Source organism: Peromyscus californicus, unplaced genomic scaffold (genome assembly GCF_007827085.1).
Source record: "Peromyscus californicus insignis strain IS unplaced genomic scaffold, ASM782708v3 Scaffold_4__1_contigs__length_199733344, whole genome shotgun sequence".
NCBI lineage: Eukaryota > Metazoa > Chordata > Mammalia > Rodentia > Cricetidae > Peromyscus > Peromyscus californicus.
Genome location: NW_026294562.1, coordinates 14,765,193 through 14,782,564, shown reverse-complemented (window position 1 = coordinate 14,782,564; position 17,372 = coordinate 14,765,193). Strand labels below are relative to the sequence as shown.

The 17,372-nt window shown below is 47.2% G+C and overlaps 1 protein-coding gene across 3 annotated transcripts in view; it reads right to left on the bottom strand.

The window, feature by feature from the left end:
- Positions 1 to 17,372, bottom strand: part of Sh3pxd2a (SH3 and PX domains 2A) — a 213,404-nt gene that overhangs the window by 128,700 nt on the left and 67,332 nt on the right. For all 3 annotated transcript variants that reach the window (XM_052760845.1, XM_052760844.1, XM_052760847.1), the window contains exon 3: positions 10,945 to 11,020. In XM_052760845.1, coding sequence (XP_052616805.1) covers positions 10,945 to 11,020 — 76 coding nt within the window. The remainder of the gene's footprint in view (positions 1 to 10,944; positions 11,021 to 17,372) is intronic.

Here is a 17,372-nt window from a genome sequence, read left to right as displayed (position 1 = left end):
TCACTTATAGTTCTTTCCCTTTCTGGTTCTGGTCACTATTGGAAATTGTTCATTTGTTTGTGTGTCCCCCGCCCCGTCCCCTCCCCCGCCACTGAAAGATAAGCTTCCTGTCAACAGTGGCCTGGCCTCTTGTTCTCAGCTATATCATCAGTGCCTACAGCTGGTCCCGGCACACAGTAGGTGCTTGATAAATACCTGTGGCAGAAAAGGAATGAATGAACACAGCTCTTCCACGCAGAGTTCAGAGCAGTGTGCTCACAGCAGGCCTTGGGAGCCACTGGCCCCAGATTATAGAGTGGGAGTTATGATTATAAGAGGAGACCCAGCATTTCCCAGAAGGATGGATGTGAGCGACTCAGGCCTGTAATTTTGTTGATGTTTTTTATACCCCAGTATTCCCAAAAGATACTATCTGTCTAGCCCCATCGCGGAGATTTGTCTTTTTATTTCAGTTTATCATCAGGGGCTAGAAACTTCCTCACCCTCAGAGGTTGCAGTCCCTGCCAGAGCTCAGTCATCCCTTGCCCCAGTTTCCAGATCCTTTGGAGAAAGGCTTCTTAGGCTGGTGCCTGGTGGAGATGAAGAGAGACACCTACAGCTGAGCAAGAGGGCCAGCTCTCCCCAGGCGAGCCGAAACCATCCCTTCCCCCTGCTTCCTCTGGTGCTGAACAAACACCGGATCTGCTGCACAGGGCTCCGCGGTCAGGGAGAGGAAAGCCTTGTGTCTCTGGTTCACTCGGCGCCCTCCCGCACTGTGGCTCCAAACTGCCTCTTCGTCAAGGAACCAGTATGTAAACGGTCCGGCCAGTACGAGAGAAGTAAGCAGCCTGCTGTCTAAAAATACAGTCCTGTGCCTGAAGAGGTCAGCAGGCCATCTTCAGGCTGGCAGACCCTGCCTTGATTATGGTTATGGGGTCACCTCACAGCTCCATACCTCATCCACCTGGGGGTACAAGGGGCTATGGGTGGGGCCGGCAGTTATTAGGCCCGCAGGCTTTGTGGAAGCCCAGAGGTAAAGTGAGGCCCGCTTAGGGGCACAGAGAGCTCTTGAGTGGAAGGTGACCTCGCACAGCCTGGGCAGGGTCAGCACGGCCCTTTCTGCTCCGCTGCCTGGCTTCTGAGGTCCCCGGGCCCCTCGTCACAGCTGTTTGCTTTTTATATCAGCAGCTACATACACTCCGCTCTGCTCTGTAATGACCATTTCCTCCCAAGGAGGCTCCTTGGGCCAGCAAACTCAGGATACACAGGAAATGGACTCCAATCCCAGGACAGGCAACAGGAGATGGATTTTCCACAATGGTCTTTTAAAACAAGGCAGAGGGTTCCACATAAACAGTAGGCTGCACCAAGGGGCTGCCGATTCAACCACGATTGGTTGAGCACCCAAAGCACTCCATTTCTGCCCACCCCTCCATGCCATGCAGGTCCCAGAAACACTTGAAAGGCTACTGTCCCTGGCTCTCTGATATTGTCACAGGTGGAGACCTCCTGAACAGGCAGTGGGCTTTTTTGTTTTGGGTTATCTTTCCAAAGGTAACAGCCTGGGTGCATCTCTCTGTGGTGAAGAAGCAGGTGGTTTTGTTTGTTTGTTTGTTTGAATAATACTTTATTTATTTATTTTATGTGCATTGGTGTTTTGCCTGTGAGTATGCCTGTGTGTGTTGAATCCCCTGGAATTGGAGTTCCAGACAGCTGTGAGCCGCTATGTGGGTGCTGGGAATTGAACCCGGGTCCTCTGGAAGAGCAGTCAGTGCTCTTAACTGCTGAGTCATCTCTCCAGCCCCTGAAGAAGCAGGTTTGCTTTCCACCTGTAATAAAAGATGTGGACTCCCTAACATCTAGGCTCCCTTCCTATACTGCACCCACTGCATGTGCAAGTGATGTTCCCTGCCTATCATGTCACCTCAAGGGAACTTGGAGGGAATGAGAATAGATGTAAATGTGCCTCTGCTCATGCTGGTTACTGGGCTGTAATAAAGTCTAATCTCTCGAATTCAACAGTGTTATATTTTGTATGGTTAAGTCATGAAATCATTAAGCTAATTTAACTGGCTCACAAATAGGGTGGAGTCAGATACTAGGCATGTAGTTTTTGTTTGTGTGTTTGGTTTTGGTTTTTTTGAGAGCATGCCACATGTAGCCCAGGCTGGTCTCAATCTCACTTTATAGCCCAGGTTGGCCTCAAACTCTTGATCCTCTTGACTCCATCTTGCAAGTTCTGGGACAGGCTTGTGACACCACACCTTGATCTATTCACAGTTCTTAACAATGCTGCTCCTATCCCTAGAGCCTGAGGGTAAGGTCTACCCAGCCTAGTCTCCCAGCTCCAGGTCTGTCTCCTTTCCAGCAACTCAGAAGCTACAGATTCTATTATTATCCTCTTACTATTATTATTATTAGTAGTAGTAGTAGTAGTAAGATCTCAGTACATAACCCAGGCTGGCCTAGAACTCACTATGTAGCTCATGCTAACCTTGAACTAGCCTCCTGCCTCAGCCTCCTCAGTGCTGGGTAACAGGCAAGCTCCTAAAGAAACCTCTTTTAGAGGCCTTCACTTTGTAACAGAATTTAGCACATGCTTCTTTTTTATAAAATACATGGCACGTAACTTTAATCCCATATCCGGGGAGGCAGAAGCAGGAGGATCTCTCTATGAGTTCGGAGCCAGCTTGGTCTGCACACTGAGTTCCAGGACAGTCAGGACTATGTAGAGGGACCCTGTCTCAGAAAACAAACAAACAAAACCATTGAGGGCAACTGACAGATAGTGGCATTTGTTCTAAGAAGTTTGTTCAGGAGGCTTTAGGAGAATTTCTTCATGCAAATCAAATTATACTCACAGCTTTTTGGTTGGAAGCAGGAATGCCAAGCACTCTGGACCATAGAGAAGCTTTTCACAGGCTACTGTCCTTACTGGCCAGGGGCATGCTTACTCAGCATTCTCCACATGCTTAATATAGAAATTGACCACTCTGGTCAATGTTCTAGTTAATTGAAGGTGCTAACATTAATTTCCTGGTTTTGATAACATACTATAGCTAGTTATTAAGGTGTTCCAGGACTGAAGAGGTGGCTCAGTGGTTCAGAGCACATACTACTCTTGAAGATCACCTAAATTCAGTTCCCAGCACCCATGCTGGACCACTCACAACTGCCTCTAACTCCAGTTCCAGGCAAATGCTGATGCCATCTTCTGGCCTCTGAAGGTACTGCATTCACGCGAACATACCTATACTCAGACACACATCACCACATAATTTTGAAATAACAAAATCAAAAGAGGAAAAAGGATGTTCCATTGGGGGAAGTAATTTGATGGTGGAAAGCAGCTGGTGTGACCCTCCTTACAATGGAATAAAGCCCCAGCTCTGCAGTCAGGTATTAGAACTGCAGGAGAGCAAGGTATGGTGGCTGGTATTTTTGCAACATCTCCCAAGTCTGTAATTATTTCAGAATTAAAAGGTAAAGCTAGATATAGTGGTGCATTCCTGTAATCCCAGCACTTGGGACGCAGAGGCAGGAAGATCAAGAGTTCAAGGTTATCCTCAGCTACATCACAAGTTCAAGACCAGCACAGACTCCAGTAGACCTCTCCTGGTTGGTTTTGTTTCATTAGCTTGACACAAACTAGAGTTATCTGATAGAGGAAACCACAACTGAGAAAATGCCTCCCGAAGACTGGCCCTGCTGGCTGTGGTTGTACACGCCGGTAGGATTTGCTGAAGGAGGCGGAGACAGGAGGATCATGAGTTCAAGGGCAAGGCCGGCCTGGGCTACACATTTTTGCTAGTTGGTGGTGGCACACACCTTTAATCCCAGCACTTGGGAGGCAGAGGCAGGTGGATCTCCACAGATGAATTCTCTCTGGTCTACAGAGAGAAACTCTGTCTCAAAACAAACAAATGAAAAAAGCAAAACAAAAGACTGGCCTTTAGACAAGTCTGTGGATATTTTCTTAGTTACTAATGTGGGAGGGCACAGTCACTTGCGGGTGGTGCCATGCCTGGGCAGGTGGTCCTGGGTGCAGGCTGAGCAATATGCAGCGTTTCTCCATGGCCTCTGTTTCAGTTCCTGCTTCCAGGTCCCTGTCCTGCTGGAGTTCCTGTCCTGACTTCCTCAGTGATGGAGTATGACCTGAGTTGTAGATGAAACAAACCCTTTCCTCCCCTAGCGGCTTTTGGTCATGGTGTTTTTCACAGCTACGGAAACCTTAAGACAAGACCCTATCTCAAAAAGAAGGCAGGATGAAAAGGTGTTTTTTTTTTTTTTGTTTTTTTTTTTTTTTTTGGTTTTTCGAGACAGGGTTTCTCTGTGTAGCTTTGCGCCTTTCCTGGATCTCGCGCTGTAGACCAGGCTGGCCTCGAACTCACAGAGATCCAACTGGCTCTGCCTCCCGAGTGCTGGGATTAAAGGCGTGCGCCGCCGCCGCTGCCGCCGCCGCCACCACCACCAGGCGAAAGGTATTTTTAAAAGAAACTCGATAGGTCGGTAATTAAATTAATATGGAGCTGTCGAATCTGTGTAACTTTCAAATGAAAATACACTAAATAGTTTAATCACACACACACAAAATAATCACTCGATGCCAATGACCTCAGCCACTTAATGCAATGGGAGAGCCTTCCAGGGTACCTGACCCCAAACAGGATACTCCTGATGCTTGAGATAACAGTGACAGCTGAGAGAGGGACCAAGGGTACTTGTGCTTGGTCTCAGCCCTAACTTGGTGGGCATAGGAGCAGTAGAGGAAGGCAAAAGCAGAGCCTTGCTTAGGCTGGCTTTGCCAGTTCCTCCTTAGCCGGGGAAAGACAGCACATCACATCAGAAGAATGGAAGCTCGTACGTGTGCGTGTGTGCATGCGTGCGTGCGTGTGTGTGTGTGTGTGTGTGTGTGTGTGTGTGTGTGTGTGTGTGTACAACTTGAACAGTCCGTTCTTTCCTTCCACCACGTGAATTCCAGGGATTAAACTCATTTTGGTGGCAGGTGCCACTGAGCCATCTGGTAGCCTCTGAGTTCACTTTTCTCTAGACCTGGGATTGATGCCCATCAGTGAGCCTGGGGGGGAAGACATGAGGCGTGGCCGGTACAAGTCTAGGCATATACTAGTAGCTCAGTAAAATGAGTGTCAATAAGGAAACCGATCAACAAGTCTTAACACAGCACATGCCATGTGTCTAGCCCTACAGCAGAAACATGAGTAATGACCAAGGGGACAAGGGTCTTGTCTCAAAGAGCCACAGAGGTCAGCCAAAGAGATGGGCATGTCTCCCTCACTCTCACACAGTACAGGGGTTTGGTGGTACAGTCTGGGGGAGTCTATCCTCATCCTCCACCTTTCCCAGGGTGCCCAAGCTCTCGAATAACACTGCCCTTTCTTGGCCTGAACCATGCTATTTTCTTCCCTGGAACACCTACCGGATAGCTGCCTCTCCTTTGTGGGCTCCACACCTTCTAGATCTTTCCATAGGCTTCTCAGGCCTTGTGGAAGCTGTCGATTCTGTACAGTGACTCTTCATTCCCAGAACCCAGAAAACAGGTTTTAAACCCAGGTGAAAACCACTTGGGGGGCCTTCGTAAGGGTAGCCCACCTACAACCTTTATACAGGATTGGATTGATATCCAAGTATCAGTAACTGGCCAAACCCTGCCTCCAGGACCTCACTAGCCCTGCTCACAGACCTCCCTTAAACCTTATCCCTGGCCCCAGTGCCACTATACAAGGCCCCGCCTGTCCCCTAAGAGGCATCGGGTACCATCCAGGGCCAGCTTCTTTGGGATGAAGATTCTATCTTTGGCCACAGGAACACTGGGTGCTTCGCACCTTTCAAACCCACAGGCTGGCCAGGACCCTAGGTGGGCCAGACCTGCCTGGACACACCCCTAGCCTGTGCCAGATCCGAAGATGCATTGCTCCTGCACAGGACTTGCCTGGCAGATGAGTGAGCATGCAACCAAGACTCAGTTTTCTGAGTTCCTCTGCTTTCTCTATTACTGACACCAGCCAGACACTTCAAGTCCCCAGCCATGAGCCTGTGGCCAGGTGGGCCAGAAGAAAGCAGCTGGACTGATACCTGGAATATACCCCAAACCCTTCCCAGGCAGCAGAAATGCTCGCCGTGCCCCAGCACCTCTGGACCTGAAACTGAGCCCCTCTGGAGATAAAGTATGCCCCCTTCCTCCTCCCTGGAGTTTTCCTTCCCATGAAATTCCAGGAGAGACGAAATGCTGCCAGGGCTGTCCCAGTGGCTGGCTGGCTGAGGTATTTGTAGTGTGTGCTCTCTCAGGGGGTTTTACTAAGTCTCTGCTGTTAGGGTGACCCTGGAGAATCAGCAGATGGTCTCAGACACCATCTCCAAAGGTAAGGAAGCAGAAACAAGTCGGTGTCTAGTGACACAAGATCTCCTATTAAGGTGGCTCTCTGCAGTGGGAAATTCACAAAAGACATGGCATTCCCAAGGCACTTGCAGCTGAATCCATGTCTCAAGCTAAACCAGGGATTCAGCTACTAAAACAGGCCCTTCTTCAGTGGCCTCTTTCCCGGGGGCCCTTGGGACCCAAAGGTATGTTGGTGCAAGAAACCTTAGGCTTTCTGAGGAGAAAGGGAATGAAGGGTCTATGGAGGCTTCCAGTGAGCTGAAGGAAGACAGGGACGGAGCTGGGAGCCCTGGTGCATGCTCCAAAGGCTAGCCCAGCCAGAAGCCCTGGAGAGTGAGTAAGGAAAAGACGAGAGTCCAGTGCAGGAAGCCGCTGAAGGGAGGGCTAAGAGGGAGCAGGGCTAAGCTTGGGGGTGTTACTCAACCCCCATTTCTCTCAACAGCATTCCCTACTCTGCACAGAGACTGGAAGGTGTCCCATGTTTGACTTTTCCCGGCAGGCAGGGTCAGTTAACCTCATCCAGAGCTTCAGAGGCTGGTGAGGTGGCTCAGGGAGACAGAGGCCCCGGTTGCCAAGCCTGAGTTCACTGCCTGGACCTACATGCTGGAAAGAGACCAACTCACGTTTTCCTCAGACTCCCCATTCACCATGGCATGCACCTACCCCCTCATAGAAAATCAATCAATTTCTTTAAAGATTTTATTTTTAGTTATGTGCATGGGATTGGGTTACCTGTGTGCAGGTGACTGCAGAGGCCGGAGGTTTTGGGTCCTCCTGGAACTGGAGTTACCGATCTGCCCTATGTAGGTTCTGGGAACTGAACTTGGGTCTCCTGCAAGACCATATCTCTAAGCCCCACCTCTTTCTAAAAGTTGTTTTTATTATGTATTTATTTTGGGAGACACAGTCTCAACTATGTCGCCCTGGCTGGCCTGGAATTCATAGAGATCTGCCTTGTTAATGCTGGCTGTACCCCTCCAACATATATCTTCCCAAATGTTTGTTTCTGCTGTTTTCTACAGACATATAATGCAAATGGTCTTTGCATAGTCCCAGTCCAGTTAAAAATTAAAGTGTGGCTCTCTCCCTTTTCTAAACCCAAGCATACTTGTTAAAAGAAAAACCAAAATCTCTGTCTTATGTCAGAAGAGCCACCTGATATGGGACAGAAGAAAAACCAAAATTAAGGGACTATCTATTGCTACTAATCTCATAATTCTTTGGTTTTATTTTGACTCTTTAAAACTTTTTTAAGGCATAAATATCTCAAAATTTGTAAGATTAACATAAATATATTTAAACCTTTTGTCCTGATATTAATGGTCATATAGAGTACTAACTAATTCTAGAAAAGGGCTTCATCTAGCTTCCTGAACATGATTTCAGGTTTGAGTCTCTATCAGGTAACTAGGAATTAAGTTTTTGTACTATGGATGTATAAAACAAATTATGGTCCTTTAACCTCTTCAAGATCTGATGCATATGACATTTAAAATGTTTAAGTTTTCTGCAGTGAACCATGACCATGCCTAACAGTGACCTTTGAAATCTCCAAAAGGATGGGGCCCCACAATAAGGATTACACCGGGACTATGGTAACGCCACTAAGCTGACAAACACCACCCAAAGATTGGCTTTGGACTACAAACTGCTCAGGACAATTTTGAGGCGGCTGGCTGAGATGGTCCAGCCTTACAGACTCCTCTAACCAGGACTTGACATAAACCCTGCACTTTCCCATTACACAGAGACTGGACAATAAATGATACAGCTAGCTCTCCAAGGACTTGACAATCATCCCAAATTTTTTTCAGGGTCCCCTAAAGATGCCACTGCCCCCAGACAGCAGGAAGTAATTTTAAGAACACGATACCCACATTCCCAAGAGGTGGGGTGGGTGGTTTTTGGTCATTCAATGGGTTATGAATATTTGTCATCATTTAGGGGGCTTGGTTACAAGTTGTTATTGGTAATAGGAAAAAAGCTGAACAAAGGAGATTAGATTCGGGGATCTTGTTCTGAAAAGAGAAAGGGGGAAATATAGAAATGATAGGATAAAAGAGTAGATTATTGAATCTACTTTTAAACAAAAAAGCAAGTTCTAGTCTTAAATATTTTACATTGGTATGGATTTTTGTATATTGATACAAATTTGAGTTTATTTTTGTTATACTGTATATATATTTCTACTCTTGTTTAAGATTTTTGTATCTCGATATAAATTTAAGGTTATTTTTGATGGAACATACTGTATATATGTTTCTACTCTTGTTCAAGGTATTGTATTTATACTGCTCATTTAACAATGTAAATGTAAATTTCTAGTCCTTGAAAGTTATTATTACAAAATATTTAGGATAATAAATAAATGCAGATCAGTAGTTAGTCATCTATTACAATTAAACTTGTAGTCATGTTAGGTATGTTTTCAAGGTCAAATAGATATATTTTAGACAGGATGTCTTCAAATAGTTCAGAGATCTACAAAATATGACATTTAAGATGTTTTAGTAACTAAGATTTTTTTTTTTTTTTTAATGACAATGAGACATGTCCGCTCCTGGCAGCACCAATTTACTTCAGAGAAGATAATGGGTATTGAAGAAACTCCATATATTGCTTTGTGGCAAAAGTTAGCGACTGTGCAAGAAACTGCCCTTGCCTCAACTGCTGACAGTATGCTGTCCAAATTGGACAAGTAGGACACAAAAGAAAGGACTGCCAAACTTTGCCAAGACAAGGTGGGACAGTCCTTCAAAAATCCTGCTTCACAGAAAAGTCTGTCCAGGCAGCCAGCTGTTTCTGTCATTTCTTAGTTTTGGAAGTTGTTTGCTCTGTACTTCCTGATTACTCAGGTAATATTATATCCTTCTCAGGTCTCTAATGGAGTTGAAAACTAGATAGTTATAGTTTTCTTTGTTACCAAATTCAGAAAAGAAACTCATAAAAGAGGTGTAAAGTGTATAAGGTTGAGAGACATAAAAGATAGTTTGGGATTGATAATATAAGTTAGGATAGAAACTGAATTAGGTACAACACTTTAGACTCACCAAGATAGGATAATGGAGTATTTTCTCTGAATTTGTCAAGTGCAAATGGACTGGACATTGCTAATGTAATTCTTGCCTGCACATATTTATATATAGTTATTGTATTATTATATATAGTTTTACTACGTTAGTTAAAGCCTTCACTTTTTAGTTAGACAAAAAGAGGGAAATGTTGTGTGATATATTGTGTTCTGACAAATGAAGCTTGCCTGGAGTCAGACAGTGGAGCTAGCCACTACCTGACCATAGAGGTTTGGAGGACTGTAGAGAGAGGAGACAGGAAGTGGTAAGACAGGGCTGAGAGAGGATCTTGGCCCTTTTGGTCAGAGGAACCAGAGATGTAGGAAGCGACTGTGTCTGCTCCTGTTTCTCTGATCTTTCAGGGGTTTTTTGTTTGTTTGTTTGTTTGTTTTTGTTGTTTTGTTTTGTTTGTTTTTCAAGACAGGGTTTCTCTGTGTAGTTTTGGAGCCTGTCCTGGAACTCACTTTGTAGACCAGGCTAGCCTCGAATTCACAGAGATTCGCCTGGCTCTGCCTCCCAAGTGCTGGGATTAAAGGCGTGTGCCACCACTGCCTGGCGATCTTTCAGGTTTTTACCCTGATATCTGACTCCTGATTTTTTATTGATAAGATTAATTAGAATAATGCTTTAGCATGTCTTTAATCCCAGCACCTGAGAGGCAGAGGTAGGCGGAACTCAGCCTAGTCTATAGAGTAAGTTCCAGGACACAGGGAAACCCTGTCTTGAAAAAAAAAATATTTTATATGTATGAGTGTTCTGTTTGCATGGACATCTGTGTACCACATGCCTGACTCATGCCTGAGGAGGCTGGAAGAGGGCTTTGAAACCCCTGGGACTGGTTGTTACAGATGGTTGTGAGCAGCTGGGAATTGAACCTGGGTCCTCTGGAAGAAGAGCCAGTGCTCTTAACCATGTAAGATGGAGTCTCATGTGGCCCAGGCTGGACTTGAACTCATTATGTAGCTGAGGATGACTTTCAACTACTGTTACATTTTTATTTTGTGTGCACTGGGGTGGGGTCACATGTGGCGGTCAGAGGACAACTTGTAGAAGTTGGTTCTCTCCTTCCACCATGTGGGACCCTCTGGGAATCAAACTCCAGTTGCCGGGCTTCCTGAACTACTAATCCTTGCATCTTTCTGTGCAGCTCAGTCTGGCCTCAAAGTGGTAATGAAGTCCAGGTTGGCCTGAGACCCTTAATGCCCTGCCTCTGTCTGTCTTTGGAATCCTGGGATTACAGGGTTACACACATCCTACCCTATCAGGGTCTTTCGTGAAGAAGATGCCAAGTCTGAGAGCCTCAGAAACTCCTCAGGAGCTACAAACCAAGGGCTAGCAAGGATGATTCTGAAGCCAGTTGGAGGACAGTGGCTTTCAAAAGCCAAGGCTTGCAAATCCTATGGAGGAGTGGTTAATGCATCCCTAGCCTCTTCTTGGTTTGGGGGGGGGGGCTTCTCCTAGTCACCCCCAGCCCTCCACAGGGCCACTGGAGCTTACCTGGGAGGAAGGGGATGATCCTTTGCTTGGGATCCTTCTGGCCACCTTCAATAGGAAATTTATCCAGAAGCTGCATCTGGGGAGCCAGACAGACAGACAGGCTTGAGAACACCGAACAGCATCAGCATCCCACCACTGCCCCACTGTGCTCACACGGATGAGTGGCGCTTGAAATCCCTCATTTCACAGCCCATTAACAAACCACATGGGGCTTGAGAGGGAGAAGGCCAGAGCTCTCCAGGCATCAAAGGGGGTGTCTGAACCATCTCAGGAAGGGGGAGGGGTCTAGAGATACTTGAGAGTGAGGCTGGGCCAGGGACCAACAGGCCTGTAGGCCAGACTGGGGTTCCCAGATGCTCCTTTGGGCTCAGTTCCTCCTACTTCATCTGTCTGTTGAGTGAATCCTTCAGCTACCTGCATCCCAAACTTTCCTGGGCCAGGAATGGAGGAAGACCCCCACCTGATACTTCAGACAGACCACCCACCTTCCAAACTGCAGTGAAAACCAGGCGCAGATGTTATTTTAATCACAAAACCAAATCTATCAGATTGCCCCCTTGGCTGGGGACCCCCCTCCTCTGCCTCTTTCTTCCCACCCTGAGCTCACTACTGCTTTTCCAGGGAGGAGCCCTCTGGAGTAGTTTCCAGGAGCCTGCAGGAACAGCTGTTTCTTCTTTTGCTATTCTGGGCTGAAATTCTGTGTGAACTGGAAAAACACACGGGAAGCAGGATGGACAAGGCCAGGGTCCCTGTGTGCAGTTGATGCACAGTGGCTACAGCCAGGATGTCTGCTGGGTGTCCCAGCCGTGACCTTGGGCAAGGCAAGGAGCCTTCCTCAGGCACCTCCTTGACAGGATGAGGAGCTGTCACATGGTACCCAACCATTCATTCCTCCCAAGGCTGCTGATACTCACTGGTCTTGGATCAAGGGCACTGGACATTAAAGAAAAAAGTCCTTGGCCTCGGGGTGTTAATGTTAATTAATTAATAATAAATTAATTTTGATGAAGGAAGACAAGATGAAGGAAGATAATAAAATTGGTCACATGTCAGGGAAGGTTGAGTGTTATAAAGAAGAATGAAGTCAGCTGAGGTATCTAAGATGTGGGATCTTTTGTTTAGGGTGCTCAGAAAGATGTCACCAATTCAGAGGCAAAGACCCCCAGAAGGTGAGGAAGCAGGGCACTATGGGTAAGACCTGTTCCAGAACTGGAAGTGCAAACCACTGGAAAGAGAAGCATGGCTGGCATGGTGTGAGTCAGGGCAGAGGGGCCGGCAATGGGATGAGAGGGGCAGGATGGGCCATACCCGAGAGTCAGTGACTCAGGTGCCCTGAGGCACCAAAGGGTTTTATGAAGAGGAGGGATGTGACCTGACCGTGCTTTGAGAAGATGGCTCAGCTACAGTGTAGTAAATGAGCCACAGGGTAGAAATGGCTGGGGCTAAGGTCTCAGCATTGAAGGTGACGAGAAGAGGTCTTGTGCTAGACCATGTGCATGTGTGCGAACACATGTGTGTGTGTCTGTGTGTGCGTGCACGTGTGTGTGTGTGTGTGTTTGCGCGCGCGCGCGCTCACGCGAATATGTGTGTGTCCATTCATCTATCCAGCTCTAACACATGGTTTTAGGACTGTCTCTCACATAACCATTACTCAATCTCCACATAGCATTTAGAACCCACATAGGGAGGGTTAGGTGGATTCCATTCAAAACAAGAGTATACCATCATCAACTTTCACTTCCCCAAATAGATACTTGGCAAAAGCTGTCTCATGAGTTCTAAATGTGCTAACTTCAACTCTCAAACATTTAATAACTCCTTGTTGCTACATTTAAATACGACTGTCGGGCTCCAACGCTGTAAACTTGTACTGTGGGTTGTGTAATCAATTCTGAAGTAAATGCTGCCGGCTAAAGCCTTTCTTCCCTACCTGTGTTCTGTTCCTGTACATGTCGTTTCTATACTACAGCAGGAATTGTCGCTCAGTGAGGAGAAACCAGAGATGACAAAAGCAATGGGGGGGGGGGTCAGAGAAGGTGAAGGAAGTAGATGTGGCAGTGCACACTTGTAATCTCTGCCCCCAGGAGGCTGAGACAGGAGGATCGAGAGTTCAAGGCCAGTCCGGGCCATATAATGACCAGTCTTGTTATATAACAAGACTGTATCTTGTTATATGTCACAAATGAAAAGCCAGAAATAAAAAACTTTTAAAGAAAAATGAATCACTTATATTCAGTTCCCCTAAAAACCAACACGAATACTGTGGGGGCACAAATCCTTTCTAAGCACTCTTCCATGGGTATAGCCAAAATGACCTCATCCATCCTCTTACGTTACATGTTGAACATTTTTTCCATTTTTGCATGTTTTTGTAGTGTTAAGGCCTTGTACATGCTAAGCAAATGCTTTACCACTGAGCTACATTCCCCAGCCCTATGTCTATATCAACGCCTTTTTTTTTAAAAGACATGGTCTCACTATGTAGCCCAGGCTACCCAGCCTGCCAAGTGCTATGATTACAAGCGTGTGTCACCATGCCTGGCCACAGTGCCATTTTTAATTATGACGCAGACTTTCAGTGTCTGCATGGCCCACAGCTCATTTACCCGTCACCCTGTTGCTGACTCTTCATGCTCTTTGACTTGTCGCTGCTACACACAGCATTACAACAAACATCTTAGCACCACGTGTCTCGATGCTTCTTAATAACACCACATTCTTTTATTTTTACACTATGCATATTTATAAATGAATCTTTTCCAAAATATTGAGGATAGATAATACCATGCATAGGCCAGATCTGGAGCCTCCAGGTAATGGCTCGCTAATGTGTCTGTGGGGACAGCATTGAGCTATCTGAGGACAAAGGAGGACCCAGCCAGACACCTGGGATATGGAGTGATATGCTTTTCTGAATTGATTTTCTCTGGAACCAGGGTGTGCCTAGGCCACAACAAGCTGTGGGACCTCACCTAAGTGGCTGTATCTCTGAAGAACTTGAGCAAGGCTGGCCATTATACAGCATACAGCTGGCCTTGAACTCTTGACCCTCATGCCTCAGCCTCCCGGGTGCTGAGATTACAAGTGTGCACCCACATGCCTGGCTTTCTTTACCTTCTGGCTGCCCTCCTCCTCTGTGCCCTGATTTTCGTCATTTCTAGTTTCTCCTCAGGTAACAAACTTAAATTGCCCTCCAGCTCCACCACTCACAGAATCTCTGACTTGAACATTTTCTTTTCAGATTCTGACTCACACTAATTGTGCACAGGGACTGTGGGGCTAGGAGGAGTGGACAGGGAGGGACGTGGGATATTCATGCATTCATTCCTTTCCTCCCCAAACACTGCATGCCTTCTAGATGACAGGCCTCTGCTACACATTAGGGGCTTCAGCCAGCAGACCAGGCAACTGTGAGCACTGAGAATGCAGTTCTGGTTCTGGACTGCCCAGGTCCCTCCACTTTTCCAGCTCGCAATCGCTAGAGAAGCTGCTGATGTGCGGACTGTCTATAGCAAAGCTGTACGGCTGCAGTACCCACAGGGTAACCTCTGTCCATGCAGGAAATTGATCACCTGCAATGCAACCAGTCCAGGTCGAGGTAGGCTGTACATGTAAAACATGCTGGACAATGAGTATAAAAGAGAAAAGAGAGGAATGGAGAGGGGATGGGAGAGAAGGAAAGGGGAGGAGAGAAGGGGAGGGAAGGAGGGAGAAGGGAAAGAGGAGTGTTTCATTAGGAATTTTATATTGGGGGCTGGAGAGATGGCTCTGTAGTTAAGAGCCTTCCTTGACTGCTCTTCCAGAGGACCCCAGTTTGATTGCCAACACAGCTCACAGCCATCTGTAACTCTAGTTCCAGGGGATCCAACGCCTTCTTCTGGCCTTCTCAGGCACTGCACACGTGTGATACACAGACATACATGCAGGCAAAACACCCATATACATAAAATTTTAAAATGGGAAAAAGGAATATGGTATTGATTATATATTGAGAATACTCTAGAACAACTTATAAATGAAATATTCACTTTTATTTATGTATTTTATCTTTAACAGTGTGTGTGTGTGTGTGTGTGTGTGTGTGTGTGAAGTGTGTGTAGATTTGTGCACAAGTGCAAGTGCCAACGGAGGCCAGAGGCATCAGATACCCTGGAGCTGGAGTTATTGATGGTTGTAATCCACCATATGGGTGCTACGTGAACGCAGACCCTCTGCAAGAATACCAAGTGCTCCTAACCACTGAACCACCTGTCCAGCTCCCAAATAAAAATACTTTAAAATTTAACTTTGCCTGTTTCCTTTCACATTTTAAAGCGGCTACCAGAAATTGCTTTATATTTTGCATTATAGATGAAGCTCACATTGCATTCCTGTTGACAGCACTGGTCCAGGACACAGTAGTTATCAAAAGTGTGATCTGGGGCTGGGGAGGTGGCTCTGGGTAAGTACTCCACATTTTGGGTGAAGATGACTCCTTGACAATGATGTCACATCCCCGCTGTCTTCCCAGGGGGAGCACAATCTGAATTTCCACAGCGGGTTTATGTGGTAATGTATTGTGTCCCCCAATAAACTGTGTCTCCTAATAAAATTGCCTGGAGATCAGAGGAAAAAGCCAACCACTATATAGAAGTCAGGCAATGGTAGCACACGCCTTTAACCCTATCACTTGGGAGGCAGAGAATCTGTCTGGATCTCTGTGAGTTCAAGGCTACACTGGGGAACAGAGCCAGGCATGGTGACACACGCCTTTAATCCCAGCACCAACCATAAAGGTCTGGAGGTCTGTACAGGCAGACAGGAAATGACAGAGCTGGGCAGGAAGAGGAAGTGATATAGCTGGGCTGAGAGAGCGAATGAGAGAACAGAACAGAAAGGCATATAGGTGTGGGTAGACAGGAGTAGGTGCCTTTGGAAGCTGCGGAGTTGGTGAGGTGAGGTTAGCTGTGGCTTTCCCTATTCCTCTGATCTCTCTCAGGCTTTAACTCCAATTTCTGGCTCTGAGTTTTTTTTATTAATAAGACCATATAGTAATTCATCTACAGGTTTATGTGCCTCCTGGGGATGCAGGGTCAGCTGACAGCCTGGCAAGCATGGAGACAGTTTCCTCTAGACTGCTTCTGGGGATGAGGGTATGTTGCAGGGGCCCACCGACTCCTCTTCCTAGTTCTTCCTCTTGGTTTTACTCTGCTTAGTCCAGAGCCCTGCTCTCCACCCCAGCCAAGATGAGACCATCTGCTGAGTCCTGGGTCAACAGGTCTTCCCCAGAGCTGTGAGCTCCCAGTCGGCTCATTCCACACTGGCAGCCCTCAGGTGTAGTGCCCAGGCCCCGTCACCTAACCCACCACAGCTAAGTTAGCAGAGCCTTGGAGTGGGACCTCCCAGTCATGAGTCCTATGGTCCAGCCCACGGCCATGGCCCACAAAGCCAGGCTAACTAGCCGCCAGTGATACTTTCTCTGCCCGCAGATTGCCTTTCAAAGAAATCAAAAGCCCTGGCTCCAGAGCAAAAACCAAATAAAGGCGGCCCAATGGAGCTGGGCCGGCAGTATGTGAAGGCAGCAGCCCTTGGTCTTGAAGAGCTGCACAGTTAAGAACCTAAGACGGCTGGGTGGTGGGCAGTGTGTCTGCACTGGATATCCAATGCCAATGTAACCCCTTCAGAGGTGGGCAAGCCCCACAGTGCCCGACGAGCAAGGCTGGGCACTTAAACTCTTAAGAAGCATAAGCTCAGGCGCTATCTCCTGGACAGACAGACAGCCAGGCTTTCATGAGGAGGAAGCCCAGGAGCATGGACAGCGAGAAGGGTTTCACCCATCGTGGAGCTCTGCGGTACCACCTTTGCAGGCAAGCAGATTCTCCTCCTGTCACTCTCAAAGGCCCTGAGTCAGGACAGAAGAAAAGCAGGTCTCATTGCCAGGGTCGTTCTTGGAGTGAGAGGCGCCTGGCCACAGCAGCCTGTGCAAGCACATCACAACCCCTTCAGCCCAGGACTGTTTATTTAAGGGGTGGGTCATGAGAGAGATACAGGACAGCCGGGTTCCAGGAGCTGGCTCAGCCAGAGAGCACTGATTCCACAGCTCTCCTAGGGCAGGGCTCTGCAGCAATAAACTCTGGGGAGAAAGGAGGTGGGCCCAACCCAACCGGGGCACATCTGCAACCCAAGAGGTCCAACTGCTGGACAGCTGAGGGGAGGAGTCCCCAGGGACTCTACCATTGGGCTCCAGGGTTTCAACCTTAATCCTTTAGAGTCAGACCATTTCTACCTAGGAAACAAAAAGAACATTGCCAGGGTAAGGGAGCGGGGGTGAAGACAGAGAGGAAGACAGAGAGTGTGCACGTGTGTTTGAGACAGGGTTTCTCTATGAAGTCCTACAAAGTTTCCCTAAAAAAGAGAGGCGCCCAGCCTATAGGACCACAAGCAAGTGA